Source organism: Chanodichthys erythropterus, chromosome 7 (genome assembly GCF_024489055.1).
Source record: "Chanodichthys erythropterus isolate Z2021 chromosome 7, ASM2448905v1, whole genome shotgun sequence".
NCBI lineage: Eukaryota > Metazoa > Chordata > Actinopteri > Cypriniformes > Xenocyprididae > Chanodichthys > Chanodichthys erythropterus.
The window spans coordinates 2,777,656-2,796,167 of record NC_090227.1 but is presented as its reverse complement, the minus strand read 5'-3'; the positions used below and the strand labels follow the sequence as shown (position 1 = coordinate 2,796,167).

At 37.9% G+C, this 18,512-nt stretch overlaps 1 protein-coding gene across 2 annotated transcripts in view; it reads left to right on the top strand.

The window, feature by feature from the left end:
* kcnj5 (potassium inwardly rectifying channel subfamily J member 5) overlaps nt 1-17,754 on the top strand; it is a 32,169-nt gene extending 14,415 nt beyond the window's left edge. For both annotated transcript variants that reach the window (XM_067389609.1, XM_067389610.1), the window contains 3 exons: nt 3,569-3,651; nt 7,744-8,620; nt 16,028-17,754. In XM_067389609.1, coding sequence (XP_067245710.1) covers nt 3,589-3,651; nt 7,744-8,620; nt 16,028-16,368 — 1,281 coding nt within the window. In that variant the 5' untranslated portion in view covers nt 3,569-3,588 and the 3' untranslated portion in view covers nt 16,369-17,754. The remainder of the gene's footprint in view (nt 1-3,568; nt 3,652-7,743; nt 8,621-16,027) is intronic.
* The last annotated feature ends 758 nt before the right edge of the window (nt 17,755-18,512 follow it).

Below are 18,512 nucleotides of genomic sequence, written 5' to 3'. Positions count from 1 at the left end.
ATCACTGTTCTTTTCACACTGCATGAGTATCTGGGGTAGCAATCGGTCACTTCTGTTTGCACATTGCACGATGGATCGGCGACAGGGGGTTTCACATTGTTGCGTAAGACTGGAATTGTTATTAAAAATGTTAGCCCGCAAGAAGCTTGCGATCCAAATTGTCTGTGTGCTTATTTGCAGCAAAAAGGAGAAAAAAAAAAAGATTATGGAGTAGGAAATGTTTGCAGAGACATGGGTCTATATCTCCTCCCTGAACTTCCCGCTGCCCTGTATCTTGCTTTCTCATTGGCTGTAGGTCATCGCCAATGACCATTTTCAGTCAGAACACATTTCACACAGCAGGATTTTGAATCGCAGACAAGTCCAGATATTTAGCATGCCATATATCTCACGGGTGTGGGTGACACATCGATTCTCTCAGATCGCGTCTTTGATAATTCACACTGCCACTTGTGTGGCTAACCCGCTCCGGGGGATGTTCTAGCTAAGAGATCTCAAACCAAAATTGGACCAGTCAGCTATGAGCAAAGTTGACACGTCTCTGACGCAATAAAGTCACTACCCCAGTTTCTCTTGCTCAGAATTAAAGGTCACTCACTACATAAAATATTACTTTAGAAAGCTGTCTGCATAGCTTTTAGCAATGATTATTTATTATAATTGTTTTATATGATTTATATCTCATTCATATAATTATTAGACTCTCACATGAGCAATTTTAGTTTAACAATTATTATTGAACATTTAGTTTAAATGAACATAAATATATACAGATATTATGTAATAAAAATAAGATTTGGAATCGGTAGATAAAACTTTAAAAATGACTACACTTGAGCTATATACCTATACATATACTGTACATTAACTATACAGTATCAACTAACTTCCCAACTTTCACTTGCACTGATATAACAAGATATTTTCTTCTTGCTGTAATGCATTTATGTACTTCATATTCTTCACTCTCCTAATCTTTGGCAGAAGAGAGAAAATATTGTCGGTTCTCTCATGAGGCATGTGATTGGCTGTTCGCTACTGACATCACACTTTCATGTACACATGCTCCATGAGCTCAGGTTCAAAACATGCGTTGACAGAGAAAGTTGATGATCAGCCTCATGGTACCAATCAAGCCTGATTGCATTGGTTTGTTTTGTCAACTAATCATGTAACCTTGAGTTTGTTCAACTACTAGCATGGACCCGAGATCTCTATCTGCAGAAAAACATCAATAAAATAGCTCACTGTTTCAGTATTTTTGTGTCTATGTTTATGCTTGTAGCATTATGTTGTTAGCTTAGCAACATGCTAAAAGCAGACTGTGTTGAAATTATTAGTCGAGACTATTTGTTTGACACACAGAGTTGCTGTGCTAAAAAGAGCTTTCTAAATCGGTTACATTTCAGTTAGGATGCTGAAGACTCGCTAGGTTTTGAAACGGAGCCTTTATACCTATCATCTTTTTGTCCTGCACTACAGCAGTACTTTCTGTACAGGCCCTATCTGCTCAGAGCACAGCTCCATAGATTTGACAGGTGAACACTAAATGTGTCAGAATGGAGATAGCGAGCTGCCAGAGGGAGCGAGGAGTACGCAGAGGTGCTCACCCAGGTTGGCGTTACTTCTGTGTGTATGAGGGAGAGCTTGACTGGATGATGGAGACAGCAGCAGCTTTCATGGCTTGACGGTGCTGATGCATTTAGTCTTTAGGGAGCATGGAACAGCTGAGACTGCCAGCCTGTTTTAGGCACAAATTAAACTCAATCCGCACACTCAGAAAGTACATGTATCTCCCTTGTGAGCTTTGATTTAATCCTTCAAGTAACCATCGAAGATGTTCCCCCAAAGGTCTCCGTGTGCATGCGTCTTGTTCATCTCACAGTCATGTCATGTCACATCTCAAAAGACACTCTATTTAATGTGAGAACCTAAGCAGTCAGGTTAAGTTTTTCTGTTTGCCCATTAGAGAGTCAGACAGCCATGGTTGAACAGCTTTTCCCATGGTGTTTGACATGATAAATATGTTTACTCACCTAATTGAGACAGTGAGTGAGACATTAGCTGATCAGATGAACCCTGATTTTGAATGCGCCTTGTTTGCTCATGTGAATCTGTAAACAGTGGTAATCCTAAAACTAACCATTCAATATTCCTATAGGACACAATAAATCTGTGTAATGACATTTGTCCGTCCAAAAGAGATAATGGTAATGTATCAAGGCTTAGCCTTGCTGAGACTGGTAAATCCCAAGGTTCATTGACTGAGCTTTCATTAAAGGTGCACTCAGTATTTTTCCCTCTAATTAAAAGTCTGGCTACACTTTATTTTGATGGTCTCTATTACACATTCTGTTGACTATAAGCAGGGGCGTCACTAGGCCCATTTTAGGAGGGTGTTAATATGTACACTAATTCATGATTAGTCCCCTTTAAAACTCATATGAAACCGGCGGCACGCTTCGGCTCCTACCTGTATTGTAGTCTGCGTTATTCAGCATGTTCTTCAATCCGTAGCAGTTCAGCGCCAACAGCAGAGGACAACATGTGTGCATTTATTGATAAATTATGATATCTGCATTTGTGTAGTTCTGAGTCATAAATGCAGTTTACATGATATAATGCGGAAGCAATTCAAGACAATTTCCTATCCATTATTTTATGCAATACCTTTCATCTAAAAGGCTTTAACTTTGCTAAAAAAATATATAATATTGATTTTATAATATATCCAAAAGCAAAACACTTGAAAAGAAATATAAACAGTAGTGGAAATATCAAATGAGCTAATGAATGGTCCTCTGCAGCCATCTGCTGGTTATATTGGTAATTTCATGTCATTTTCATGTTAAAAGTGTTTGTTTTCCACCAGGTGACAGAAATCCTCAACTAAAGCATGGCACATTTTCCATGTTATCTCCATGAATGAAAATGAGAAATGTAGATCTTCTTAAAAGATAATTTTACTGCACAAACGTAGAGTTAAAAAAAATAATAAAATAATAGTGTTTAAAACATTAGGTGTTGGTAAAAATATATATATATATACATATGTTACCCATACATCGACTGGTAAAGTCATCGCGTCACTTCAGTGGCCGTTAGAATCACCGGTTTCTATAGAAACAGTCAGACGCACGCCTCCAAAGAGACGCGCATTTAAGTCTGCGCATGCGCATTAGCTTGATCCAGCCTGAAAAATACAGTTTTTTGTCATGATTCGAGCATTTAGAAACTAAATTTATGAGCCGGTTGTTGATAGATTTCTTTGGTGATTTTAAATATGAAATTTAATCGTAAGGTTGGCGTTTTGGAGAATTTGATGTTTCCCCATTCAAAGAGATTGCATGATGCCCAGGATGCCCAAGAGGCGTTTCAAAGATGGCCGCCGAGTGAAATGACTTGTCTTAAAGGGACTTTGCTATAAGTAACGTTGCACTAAAGTGTTACCAAAAGTTTTACACATAAGAAAACATATTTAAAACATAGTGTGCATGGTTATTTTCTAAACAATGAGCAAGGGCAATTATGTTGTTTTATTCTTTTGAGTTATTTCTCTTTGTTCCAGGTTTGCAGTCGAAGCTGAGGATGGCAGGAGATTCTCGCGTCCACATGGACCACGACATGGAGATAGGAGTGACTCCAAGAGAGGTCAGCTGTCCACAATATCATTTTCAGCTTCAGTAGTTATGTTGAATGAACCTCTACTGTAAACATGGAATAGAGCTCACCGTGATTTTGCCAAGTAAGACATGTTCCTGGATCAACATGTTTTGTTGATCCTCGAACAACATTCCTGTCCAAAAGCATAGGCCTACCCTATCCCTACCCCTAAACCTAACCCTACCCATAACTTATCCCTAAAATCAGAGGGAATTTTGTAGAAGAAGGGAATTTGTGATGTAGAAGCCCCTAACTCGTAAGTCTAAACTTGACCTATCCCTCAAATCTGATTGGTTGATTGGAATATTGTTCCAAACAAACATGTTCTATTTGGTGAAATCACGTTCATCTGAAATAGATCACCCATCCTTTAGCATTTGCACGCAAACAACACAACTATGCAGACTATACAATAAAAATAAGAGGGATTTTATTTGTTTATGTTTTCAGTAACTTTTAATCATTAATATTTCAACAATATCATTCATTTTAATCAATAATACAACAACAAAATAGCATTTCACTACCATGGCCTTCAAATAAATAATTGTTTCAATTATTAATGTGGGAGGTTAGACGCCAAGAATAAAACAGTGGGGTTTTTAACTATAAAATTCAGGCAATAATTTTTTTGTGTGTGTGTGCTGTTCTTACATTCTTGTTGACAGGTCATTGTATATTGGTAATTATATGATGTTATAGTTAATAAATAAAACACCTACATAATACACAATGCTCAATCATATATTTCAGAGAGCTGTGTAATCATCTAAATATGAATATAAATTATATATTCATAAACTTCATTCATATTCATATGCTGTGTGAATATTTCATGTGTTATGAATTTAAATTATTGTTTTAAATATACTTAATATATACTTAATGCATATTTCATTTATGACTTTAAATTTAATACTAAATATAATATCTATCTTGAAGTACAAATTTGGAGGCACACCAAATACTGAAAATTGGCTCTTGTTGTAGATATTTGATTTGCAATGATTAAAAAAGTGTCTGTTTTTTTGTTTTGTTTTTTGCCCAAGATCTGGCTTTATCTGACAAAAAATAGAGGGCCGCAGGTGTGTGTGCAGCAGGAGGTCTCTGTTTGTGCCAGTTTTTTAAGGCTTGCCTATAATTGACTGCCACCACCTTAACTTGATACCACGTTTCAATTAACAACCAAGCACAATCTTCCACAAATGGAGAGACAATGTGCCAAAGCATCCTTGTCTCATGTGGAGGACACTGTGTTGTAGACTTGGGAGGGGGCAAAGATTCTTATCTGGGCTTGCCAGTGTCCCATAGGGAAGAGGAAGGTAATGGGGGAAGTGTCCCATGGAGCTGGTGTAGAACAAGAAATCAGAAATGGACTAGGGCCAAGATAGCCCAGGATAGAGCGAAAGAGAGTCAAGGGAAAGAAAAGAGCAGCAATAAAAAAAGGAAAAAGCCACCAGTACTTTTATGTTGCAGTAATCTGCATGTGCTGTACGTGCAGAGACGTACTGTGACAATGTCATGACAGAAGCAAAGATATCAAAGCACTTACATTGTTAGGAAGGAACAGCGGGAACCTACCGCTGCTTGATGTTGGCAACAATGTCATCCACGACTGTCATTGCCTGGTTTATAGCAGCTCACTGAAGACCTGGCTTGTAAAATATGCTATATGATTCTGATGGGACTAGATTGCAACACCATAGGATGTGGAGGAAGCATCACATCCTGCATGTATTATAGATACATGCGGAACTCCCCCTAATAGTGATGCTTAATATAGGACTACAGGTTCAGACTTGATGATACTGTTGCCCGTTTTAACATTGTCATTATTTTGAATATGTTCCTTACTCCAGAAGAAAAAGCTCAGCAAAGATTTCTATGGCTAAGTTCACACTGCAAGCCTTAGTGCTCAATTCCGATTTATTGCTCAGATTTGATTTTCACATTGTTGTTTAAATGTGGCCAGTAGATTCCAGTGTGAACAGAACATGACTCGCATGCGCAAAAGAACGATAAAAAGACATCATGCACCAGGAATTAAACAAAGAAAATATTAAATTAAATGATTACGCATTTATTTATAGCATCATCTGCCGCGGAAGCCAGCGAATTTAAGTACAGGCAGTATAAAAAAACAAAGAGGAGGATGTGAAAAAGAGAGCAGAGTTTTTAAACATTTATGATTTGAGCCCTCACAATTTTCTTGTTTATAGTGCTGTCACTGTAATACATATAAGTTATGAGTTAGAAAGTTAGAAAATGCTGTTCTTCTACTGACTTCCTTTCGCAACTGTCTTGATAATGCCAGGTATGTAAAATCTTTGAAGTGACTCCCATGATCTCAAAGTTGTGGTGAATTTTGCTCTAGAGTGATGTAAAATTCAAAAGAATTCTGATATGACTGAAAAACATCAGACCTGTATCGGATTAAGGACCACATATGGAAGTGGCACAAATCGGAGTTGAAAAGATCAGATTCCACGTGGTTTGTACTGTTCACACTGTCATGAGAAAAACAGAGTCGCAACTGAACAACAACAAAAGAAAAATCAGATTTGGGCCACATTTACCTGCAGTCTTAAAGGGATAGTTCACCCAAAAATGAAAATTTGATGTTTATCTGCTTACCCCCAGTGCATCCAAGATGTAGATGACTTTTTTTCTTCAGTCGAAGGCAAATTATGATTTTTAACTGCTGCCGTCTGTCAGTCAAATAATAGCAGTGATTGGGAACTTGAACAATAAGAGTCGAAAAAACTTCCATAGACAAATCCAAATTAAACCCTGCGGCTCGTGACGACACATTGATGTCCTAAGACACGAAACGATTGGTTTGTGCGAGAAACCGAACAGTATTTATATCATTTTTTACCTCTAATACACCACTATGTCCAACTTCGTTCAGCTTCCGGCTAGTGAGGTCTGATCGCGCTCTGACAACGGAAGTACTGTCTCGCGCTCATTGAAGTATATGGGCGAGACATCACTTCCGTCATCACAACGCATTTTTTGACCTCACTAACAGGAAGCTCAACGAAGTTGGACATAGTGGTGTATTATAGGTAAAAATTATATAAATAATGTTCGGTTTCTCGCACAAACTGATTGTTTCGTGTCTTAGGACACGAATGTGTCGTCACGAGCCGCGGGTTTTAATTTTGATTTGTCTAAGCAAGTTTTATTTACTGTTATAGTTGAAGTTCCCATCCACTGCTATTATTTGACTGACAGACGGCAGCGGTTGCAGTTAAAAATCATAATTTGCGTTCGACTGAAGAAAAAAAGTCACCTACATCTTGGATGCACTGGGGGTAAGCAGATAAACATCAAATTTTCATTTTTGGGTGAACTATCCCTTTAACATAGCCTATGTCACATTGGCCCTGTTTCCACCTGGTTTTAAGATGTGTTTTAGTCAATTGGATCACAAGTGGACAACGCTCAGTACAGGTGTAAAAATGGGTTGTTAAACGTTTTGAGCTTGTCCACTTTCGACCACTTCCAGAAGTAGTCTAAAACGCATTAGACCGGATTGCTTTCATTGTGGAAACGCTTATGCGTTCGAACAGCACACCTGCTCTCCACCTACTGACCTAACACGTAAACATTATGGAAAGTGCACTAGCCAGATGGGATTTAAACTTTGTCGGCTGAAGACCCAAGTTTGGTTTGGAGATGAAAAATGTACCAAGCACAATGTTCTCTCACCATTCTTGATTTCTAACACACACTCACCACATTCAGCGTGGTCTTCCAGCTGTCAGAGCAGAAACAAAGCTGCTGCTCTCCATGTGTTTTTCCGTCATATGTAAATTGCGTTAGCTTATTATAGATCTGGAAGAAAAAAAAATACATACATTTACCCGACCCTCTCTTCGAATAAATCAGGACAGAAGTGGTTGCAAGTGGACAAAAGAGACAGATTAAAACGCCAGGTGTAAACGGGTATGTGTCTCCCTCGTCCACTTGTGATCTGATTAACCAAAACACATCCTAATAGCAGGTGGAAACAGGGTCATTAATCCTGTTGCCCAAGAATGAATTTGTTACTTTTCTCTCTCTACCTCCTTACAGCAGGTGAAGAAACTCCCCAAGCACCTGAGGGAATCACAAATCCCTACAGATCGCACCCACCTCATCTCCGATCCTGTTAAGAAACCCCGCCAGCGCTATGTACAGAAAGACGGCAAGTGCAACGTTCATCATGGAAACGTTCAAGAGACATATCGTTATCTCAGCGACCTCTTCACAACACTGGTTGACTTACGTTGGCGCCTCAGTTTCTTCATTTTCACCTTGGTCTATGTGGTCAACTGGCTGTTCTTTGGGTTTTTGTGGTGGCTTATTGCGCTCATACGAGGAGATCTCCTACACGGCGATGAGGAGGGCTGGACCCCTTGTGTGGAAAACCTCAACAGCTTTGTCTCGGCTTTCCTCTTTTCCATTGAAACTGAGACCACCATTGGCTACGGCTACCGTGTCATCACGGAGAAGTGCCCGGAAGGGATCATACTTCTACTTGTGCAGGCCATCTTGGGGTCCATTGTCAACGCCATGATGGTGGGCTGCATGTTCGTAAAGATCTCGCAACCCAAGAACCGAGCAGAGACGTTGATGTTCTCCCACAAGGCTGTGATCTCGGTGAGGGACAACAAGATGTGCCTGATGTTCCGAGTTGGTGACCTGCGGAATTCCCACATTGTGGAAGCGTCAATCCGTGCCAAACTCATTCGTTCACAGCAGACGAAGGAGGGCGAGTTCATTCCGCTCAACCAGACGGATATCAACATTGGCTTTGACACAGGAGACGATCGCCTCTTCCTGGTATCGCCTCTCATTATCTCACACGAGATCAATGAGAAGAGTCCTTTCTGGGAGATGTCCCGGGCACAGATGGAGAAGGAAGAGTTTGAGATAGTCGTCATCTTGGAGGGCATGGTCGAAGCTACAGGTATGTCCTTGACATCAAGCAACTCAACTCTTGACCTGAAAGTGTCATAGTCTCCATGAATAAGAAATGACAGAAATAAAGCTTTGCATTAACCCTATATAGTATCAGTCTTTCGAAATGGCTTCAAGGAGCAAGTTGTGCATTAACTGCCAAGCAGTTGACCTCAATTAATTTTCCATGTTTTTTTTGTTTTTTTTTTGTGGTAAGTGAGAAACTTAAAGGTCAGTCATTTAAATACACAAAACTGCACTGGCATTATTCATTTGCTGACAGTGCTGAGTCATCCCTTCCCTAAGCATGCTGACTACACGAAATAACATTCAAGAACTGACAAGAAGATAAATGTTTCAATATTGATGCTGTATTTCCTACACATGAGTTGGGGTGGGTCTGTCTGGCTAGCCATGTCCTTGCAAACCTGTCCAGGCTGGAGTTGTGGAAAGAGGTGAAAGGTGATGAAAGTACTCCGGGTTTGTTCCATTCTGCTGGAGGGGATCCTTTGGAAAGTTTATTGGAGCAAAAAAGTTTCTTTTTCCACTCTTCATTTGAATTAGCATCGTTCCAGTTCTTAGGTCAGTGAAACTCAATAACGGTCAGGCAGTTCAATGAGGAAACTGCTTTCAAAATGTCTTTGAGAGCACAGTTCAGTATTATACCTTACGAAATCAGACTAATACACAATACATAACACAACAAAGAGCCCAGGATTTCGTGGCATTCAGATTATTAATAATGTTATTGATGGGGAGGTACTGTAGCAGTCCATTACCTTAAAAATGAGTCATAGTCCACTTAATGTAATCAATTTAGGCACAGTGTGTACCAATGCCTGTTTAATACCTGGGCTTTAGCAGTAAACATATGCAATCTGAATATACGAATGTGGATGGAATTATCTAGAGATCTCATTCTCGGCTACTCTTTGGTTGACCTTGCAGAAAACTGTGTGCAATATTGATCTGAGAAGATCTCCTTATTCTCGAGGCTGTTTGGGGAATAAAGATGCTTCTCTTGTCTAACGTGTCTACACTAATTGCAGATTCATTCCCAGACTGAAACATTTCCCATGGTTTATCAGATATCTCAGGTGAATGTTTGCAATTCAAATTACTTATTGGGCGTTTGTCCAAAGAGAACTTACACTGCTAATCTAAATCCAATTCATTATACATGCTTTCCTGTGAAAGCATCCATTTTTTGCTTGTTTTGCAGTGAATACCAATGAGGATTCAACAAAGAAAAGGTGAAAAGCAAGCAATGTATGATTTTGTGCATTCATAATGCAAAAATGTGTGAAGGTTTTTATACCACAAACATGCAATTCTTATTGACTGGATTATCCAAGGACCTAATAGGAAGGATTTAATCTTACACTAACCTTGCTCTGGGCCCTAGATGCCATATGACATATGTCTCCTCAACCTTCCTGTCACTTTGAAATGTTTTCCACTTTCCACTGTAGAGATGTGCCTACGTAAGCGTATGCCAATAGCTGGGCTATGATGCCATTGATCTACTGAAGTCTGTGTAAATTACGCCTTTGACAGATCACCAGGTATAGATCAGGGTGCTATTGGCCAGGATAAACCTATACAAATAGCCTCGCTGGCCAGATCGAAGTCTACTCCCACTTGCTAATGAGGGATGATGGCTTTCTTTTGATGTGCAGTACAGAGAGCTAATGACCTGGTGAGTGCAATAAGGTCACAAACAACCTGGTGTCTGATTTGACAAATTTAGCAATGCTTTAATTTAGCCCTGGCATGTGTCAGAGATGATGGATAGCCGCTGTGGTCCAGTCTATTATTTTTCCAGTAGTGAGGGTCAGGAGTTCCACAGTGAGTCTCTTGAGTACTGCTTGTAATTTGCATGAACGTGATGAGACTGTAATGATGGTTAGTCAGATGTAATTTGCATCGTATAATTGTTGCAACATAAGCAGTTTTCATTTTAGAAATGTGCTTGATCCTGAATGATATGATCAGGAACAGCAGCTTTTCCCTAATGAAAGCTTCATCACACTGCAGAACAAGACATGCAAACGTATTTGAGACACTCTGTTCCAAAACCTTGTGTGCTTGACTACATAGGTAGCAGTTTAAAGCATCACAGACATGTTGCTGAAGCAAAGCCACTTTGATTGTGCTACCTTTTAAGATGCCTTCTTTTAGAAGCATTGCATACATTATTTGCTGAGAAGACAAAAGCATTGCAATGAAATTTTGATTAGCAAGATGCAAATGTTCTACCACATATTTGCATGTGCAATGTTAGCAACACTCTTTTTAAATAAACTGTCAGTCGGTCCTTGACCAATGTATATGATGCACAGACTTGCTGTCTACATGGAGCATTCAAAATTGGTCATTGGTATTGCTTCTGAACTGGCTATTATGCAGTGCATAATTTAGAAGCAGGTCACTAACGTCTAACAATATGGATTTAAAATCAATTGTGTCTAGTGATCAAAGATCTGCACCCCTATTAGAGAAAAATAACCTGGCATTGAATGCTTGTCTTCTCGTCAACATGATAAATGCCTAAAACACAGCAGCCCATTGAGTGCTCATAACCAAAGGCATCTACTAAATATGTCCGGTGGCATTAAGATAAGCCCGTCTATGTTTTAAGTAGCACCCATTAACTTTCCATTCATTTTGCTATTAATGAGTCTCAAACAGATAAGAACTTGCTTTGAATTAATGTTCTATAACTAATATAGATTTTTAAAGGCTGACTTTATGAGGCGGTGTGTTGATTAAGGGAGGAACTGTGGAGGCAGTTTGAAGGTTATTGATGTGTGCTTGAACAGTTTAAATTTTAACACTGAATATTAGTGCTGGGTTTTCATTTAAAGCTCAGACAAACCTGTGGAGAATTCTGGCGTCCTCTGAAGGCGGTGATTTTCACTTCTCATGTCTTTGCCACTCGTGAACCATAAGTGCTAGATTTATTTTTTTACAGCTTTAATTACCCAAGCATTTAATTTGATATTAAGTGCACTAATCCATGCACACAAAGACTTATAATATAATGCAGAATGTAGTATGTTAAAGCTAAATGATGAAAATGTCAATGACAACAGCAGTTCCTATATTGGTGCTTCTTATCAGAGGAGAAATGATAGTACTCATATGTGTCAGTAGCTTTCAGTGTCACCGTTGTTCTCCACAAATAGACTCAGGAACCCCTGGCCTTGAGGTGCTGTGCCCTTATTTATAGATTTGAAAAGCAGCCTTGCATGAAACCGGCCTTTGCTAGGTGATCGACCCTCTCCATGTCTTTCTCATTCACTCAAACACACACGCACAAAGAAAAAAGAGAGTAAAATACAAATCTAAATGTGTTACACCCACTCCCACACACTCTTGCTGTGAAGTAAAAGCAGGGGAAGACTCTCAGAGCGTTGAGTTCATTTCAGTTTCAATCAATGCTATAATGTAGATCAGTGGTTTTCAATTGGTTTCGCTTCACGACCCAGATTTTACATCAAGTGGTGACTCAACAAAGTACTAAGTTGTTTATACAAAAGTAAGCAAAAAAAAAAAAAGCATTGTAGTCAAAAATATATTTTTTTTTTTTACTTTTGTATATAAATAAATATATTTATATATATACACTACCGGTCAAAAGTTTGGAAACATTGCTATTTTTAATGTTTTTGAAGTCTCTTCTGCTCATTAAGGCTGCATTTATTTCATAATAAATACAGAAAAAACAATAATATTGTGAAATATTATTACAATTCAAAATTATTGTTTTCTATTTTAATATACTTTAAAATATCATTTATTTCTGTGATCAAAGCTGAATTTTCAGCATCATTACTCCAGTCTTCAGTGTCACATGATCCTTCAGAAATCATCCTTGATACTCAGTTATTATCAATGTTGGACACAGTTGTGCTGCTTAATATTTCTTTGGAACCTGTGATACTTTTTTCAGGATTCATTAATGCATAAAAGTTTAAAAAGAAAATTCAAAAATATAAATATTTTTAAACAATATAAATCTTTACTATAACTTTTTACCAATTTAACACATCTGTGCTGAATAAAAGTATTAATTTCTTTCAAAATAAAGAAAGAAAAAAAATTACTGACCCCAAACTTTTGAACGGTAGTGTATATTGTTGCAAAAGATTTTGGTCCCACTTTATATTAAGTGGCCTTAACTACTATGTACTTACATCAAAAAATAAGTACAATGTACTTATTGGGTTCATATTGCATTGTGAAACACTTCTGCTGCTGTTGAGGTGGGGTACAGGTAGGGACAGGTTTGGTGGTATGGGTAGGTTTAAAGGTAGAGGTAAGGTGTAAGGGATGAGTCAACAGTGTAATTATAAATGTAATTACAGAAATTAATTACAGATGTAATTACATGCAGGTGTTTTTAAAATATAAGTACAATGTAAAAACATGTATGTACACAATAAGTGCATTGTATCAAATGATTAATTTAAATGTAAGTACATAGTAGTTAAGGCCCCTTAATATAAAGTGGGTCCAAGATTTCTATTTTAAATAAATGTTGCTATTTAACTTTTTTTTCATCAAAGAATCCTGAAAAAGTATCACAGGTTATAAAATAATATTAAGCAGTTTCCAACATTGAAAATAAATCATCATATCAGAATGATTTCTGAAGGATCATGTGGCACTGAAAACTGGAGTAATGATGCTGAAAATTCAGCTTTGATCACAGAAATAAATTATATTTTAAAGTATATTAAAATAGAAAACCATAATTTTAGATTGTAATAATATTACACAATATTATTATTGTTGTTTTTTTTTGTTGTTTTTTGTATTTATTATGAAATAAATGCAGCCTTAATGAGTATAAGAGACTTCGTTCAAAAACATTAAAAATAATAATGTTTGCAAACTGTTGACTGGTGTATATATATATACAGATAAATTTGCACCAAAATAGCATAATTGGACAATCAACATTAAAAGATCTGTTTGGGGTTCTTTGCTATCTTTTGAAGTACCTTTTAAGCAATTTATTTTGCTACTAGTGCATAATTATATAACTAATTGCTGATTACTTTTTGCAATTAACATTCACTGACCCTTTCACCCTTTCACTGCGCCCCGTTTTTGGGTAGTGACGCAGGGTTGAGAACCACTGACGTAGATTGTGACGCTTTTGGCTTTATTTGCTGGTGTGGTTTAATTCTCTATAATCTGTAATTACAGTTTTATCTATGTTATATGACATCAGTGAGTATTATACCTATAAGCATGAGGTTTTAGTCTGGTATTGTTCCTATGTTTTGCTAAAACATAAATGCAGTGATTAACAACTAGGACTTTTTCCGTAATTACAGGTCTACACTATAATAAAAACATTAATTGCTGTACTGATGTAGACACGAGACATGCATACAAATTTAGGGAAGTTCCTTTTACCCTTTAGCTGTTTTAGAGAATGTGTATCATCATTTGGTCACATGAGAAGATAATGATTATCTTGAGTTGTTTTTTGGGTTTTTTTTTTTTTTGCATCCTGTCTTCTGTGTATGAAAAATGGACGTGATGGATATGGAGGTGGGAAGCACAGCACATTATCTCAGGTTTACATGACAGCTTGGAGATACGTGGCAACAATTCTGTGGCAAGCAGGTTTCGAATAACTGTAACTGAAGACACACACTGCACCAAATAGTAAATGAAACATGCCGTTTGATCATTGTAATGCCTTTGGCTTTTCAGCTCATGCTACATTATGTCACACCCAAAACTGTTGAGGAAAGGAAATGTAAAACAACCAGCCTTACAAACAAACTTCTTCTCCCTTTGGCACAAACTCACAAAATCGTAGCAGCGGTGTGCAAAACTGACTCATTTACTATTTATTAAATTTTGTTTTATTTCGCAGTGGAATGTCCTTCTTTTTTGTTTATTATACATAAATTAAAAAATTTGAGAAAAAACAATGTTAAAATTAACAATCCACTTCCCCAGTCTTATTTTGCTGCATTTTATTTTCTGGATGCCTGTTATTAAAATAAAGTAATACAAATTAAGTTAAAGGGTTAGTTCACCCAAAAATGAAAATTCTGTCATCACCCTCATGCCGTTCCACACCCGTAAGACCTTCATTCATCTTCAAATTACAAATTAAGATATTTTTGAAGAAATCCAAAGGCTCAGTGAGGCCTGCATTGACAGCAAGATAATTTACAAGTTCAGAAAGCTACGAAATACATATTTAAATCTTAATGTTATGAAGCGGCGAGAATACTTTTTGTGTGCCAAAAAATAAATAAATAAATAAATAAAATAAAATAACGACTTTATTCAACAATATCTAGCGATGGGCGATGAATCTTTTGTTTTGAATCAGTGGTTCGGGACGTGTATCAAACTGCCAAAGTCACGCCCCCATTGGTGAATCATTAAAATTTTGAAACACTTATCATGTAACGAAGCCTCGTTTACTGAAATCACGTGACTCTGGCAGTTTGATACACGCTCCAAGCCACTGAAACAAAAGATTTGTAAAGCTTCGAAGCTTCATGAAACAGTGTTTTAAAATCGCCCATCACTAGATATTGTTGAATAAAGTCGTTATTTTGTTTATTTTGGCGCACAAAAAGTATTCGATTCATCGTTTCATAACATTAAGGTTGAACCACTGTACTCACATGAACTGATTTAAACATGTCTTTCTGGGCATCTGAAAGGCCAGGCCTCACTGAGCCATCAGATTTTTATCAAAAATATCTTAATTTGTGTTCTGAAGATGAACGAAGGTCTTACAGGTGTGGAACAACATGAGGGTGAGTAATTAATGACAGGATTTTCATTTTTGGATGAACTAACCCTTTAAAATGTCCTGAAATATAATTGAGATTAATTAAATTAAATTAATCTTACCACCATGTCATTTCCTCTTGCCCAGAAGACAACATAAACCAAGTAAAATGTGGCACATCTTACCCCCATGCGAATACATTGATGGAATTTGACATCCACAGAATGTCATTTTATCAGCATCTCATTACACAAAGAGCAAAACATTGTGTCATTGGAATAAAAATGATTGAGAGACAGAAAACAAAAGCAGTATTGTGATGTGATAGACATTACGGACCTTCTGAGCTGGAGAAACATATCTAAAATGGGAGCATACTGTAATTCAGAGGTCAGCTCAGGAACTGAACGGCCCATATTTCACCGCAAAAGCTTGTAACTCCAATATCATCTGACCTGTACAGCCACTGTCAACATTGTGAGCCTGTCTCATAAATAATTTCTTTCTCTCCCTCTCTCCCCTTCTCCTTTTCTCTTTGCGTGTGTGTGTGTGTGTGTGTGTGTGTGTACATAACCATGTGTTCTTGTGCGTACCTGCATGTGTGCGTGTCTGCGCCCATATTTTTCTCCACGTATCCAGGCATGACGTGTCAGGCGCGCAGCTCCTACCTGGACTCGGAAGTGCTGTGGGGCTACCGCTTCACCCCGGTGCTTTCTCTGGAAAAGGGCTTCTACGAAGTCGACTACAACAACTTCCACGACATATACGAGACCAACACCCCCACCTGTAGCGCTAAAGAACTGTCCGCTCGATTAAAAGAGAGCCCGCTCCTCCCTCACCTGCCGCTCCTCAGCCCCGACCTCAGGCAGCACACAGACCCCTTCTCCACCCAAACCACACGGGAAGAGACGGAGAAGGACGCTGAGAAGGCTGCAGACACAAACAATGGCTCTGCCAACCGTTTGGAGGAGAACCCTTGAGGGAAACCCTGCTCCGAACAGACTCAAGGACTTTGTAGTGACTGGCAAGCTTCTTTCCCGTTGCATGGAGAGATATCCTTGCAATATCCATGCAATAAGACCCCCGATCCCTCTAGAGAGCCGAGCTGACGTGTAGATCAAGGTTAGACGCACAAACAGATGAGAAATCCGTATATTTATAACGTTACTGGCGCCTACGCATACTCTATTTTAGCTTTATGAACTTTGTCGTGCAGATTTTCATGGTATCAATCAACGCCCTGTACCTCAAGGACGAAATAGTAGCCATATATTGTACACATCAGTCCCACCGCAAATGAATGACCCAGAGGTCAAACTCCTTAATCTAATCATAGCAAAGCAGCTTTAATAGAATCCCGATGCAAAGACTCTTCTGGAGCCAAACACGACGCTTGCGTATTTATCCACGGTCGAAGGCCAGCGGTGTTGGTTTCTTTAAGCTATTCTATTGTATGTTTTTATCTGCATTATAATTCTGCATTATAATGATCAATTTCCCCTAAAGGCCCGTTCACACCGAGAAAAATAACTATAATGATAACTATATTAGCATCCACACCATGTTCTGTTCTGTTGTTTGCTGATTTAAACTCAAGTGGATGAACTCAATGTTTGTATCAATCATCAGCTGGGAAAAGAAAAAAAAAAATACTCCAACGATAGTGTTCTTCTGTGACATTAGCGTTATAGTTCTGTAATAGTTATCGTCTTTGGTGTGAACGGGCGTTAACTCTTATTGAAGTGCATTATTGCATGTGTTACGGCTTGAATTTGAGGCAAGATGGAGGCTGGGAAATGTTTGCTGATGCACCAATCAAAAGCACAACCGCTGCAGTGGCAGACGCACAGTATGTAAACCTGCAGCGCACTAAAATAACAGCAACGAATGGAAATATTGCACATGCGTTGTCTCTGTGAAGGATCTGTTGACCTGCTGAGTTCAGTCTTGCCCTGTCCGCACTCCTGGACTCATATTTTGTCTTTATCACATTTGATTTGTGTGCAAGTTCGAGGCCACACGCGTAAGACTGTCAGTCCTATTTCCAAGCGGTCAGAAGAACTGTTTCAAAGCATGAACCCTAAAGCAAGTTCTATACACTTTCTAAACAGGGTATTTTCTATAAGGCATGCAGACTTGAAAAACACAAAAGCTTTCTACAAAAATTGTACAACTAAATTATGGATTAAGGTGAGAGGAGAGCTCCACTTACAGCAGAGACAATGGTGCAGGATTTTAAAGACGACTTCACCCCCTGCTGAGAGTTCATTTGCCGTTTAGAGGGATCTCACCAATGACAAGTCATTTTCACTGAATAATATTATATGCAGGCAATTTACATAAATAAAATAAATAAAGAAACTTATAAGTGAATACTGGTTTTGTTGTTGTTTGTACATGGGGAATACACTAAACTGCCCAAAAAAAACAATGATGCAGGATGCAATGTGTGTGTTTAAATGATGATTTACTGTATAGATGAGTTTATCATTGAATAGACATCTGTGACTTATATATATATATATATATATATATATATATATATATATATATATATATATATATATATATATGTGTGTATATATTTATATATACACTTTGGATGAGGGTCTAATTCTCACTATTAAAGGTTCACCCAAAAACAAAAATTCTGTCATTCATTAATTACTCACATGTTGTTCCACACCCGTAAGACCTTTGTTCATCTTCAGAACACAAATTAAGATATTTTTGATGAAATCCAAAGGCTTAGTGAGGCCTCCATTGACAGCAAGATAATAAAAAAAAACATGTTCAGATGCCCAGAAAGCTACTAAAGACATTTAAAACAGTTCATGTGACTACAGTGGTTCAACCTTAACGTTATGAAGAAACGAGAATACACATTAACGGTTCGGATTGAATTAAACTGAGTTAAAGTCATGTGAACCACTTATGATGTAATGAAGCCCCATTTACTGAAATCACGCGAATTTAGCGGTTTGATACACACTCTGAACCACTGATTTGAAACAAAAGATTCGTACAGCTTCGAAGCTTCATGAAGCAGTGTTTTGAAATCTTTTGAAATTGTTGAATAAAATCATTATTTATTTATCTATCTATCTTTTTGGTGCACAAAAAG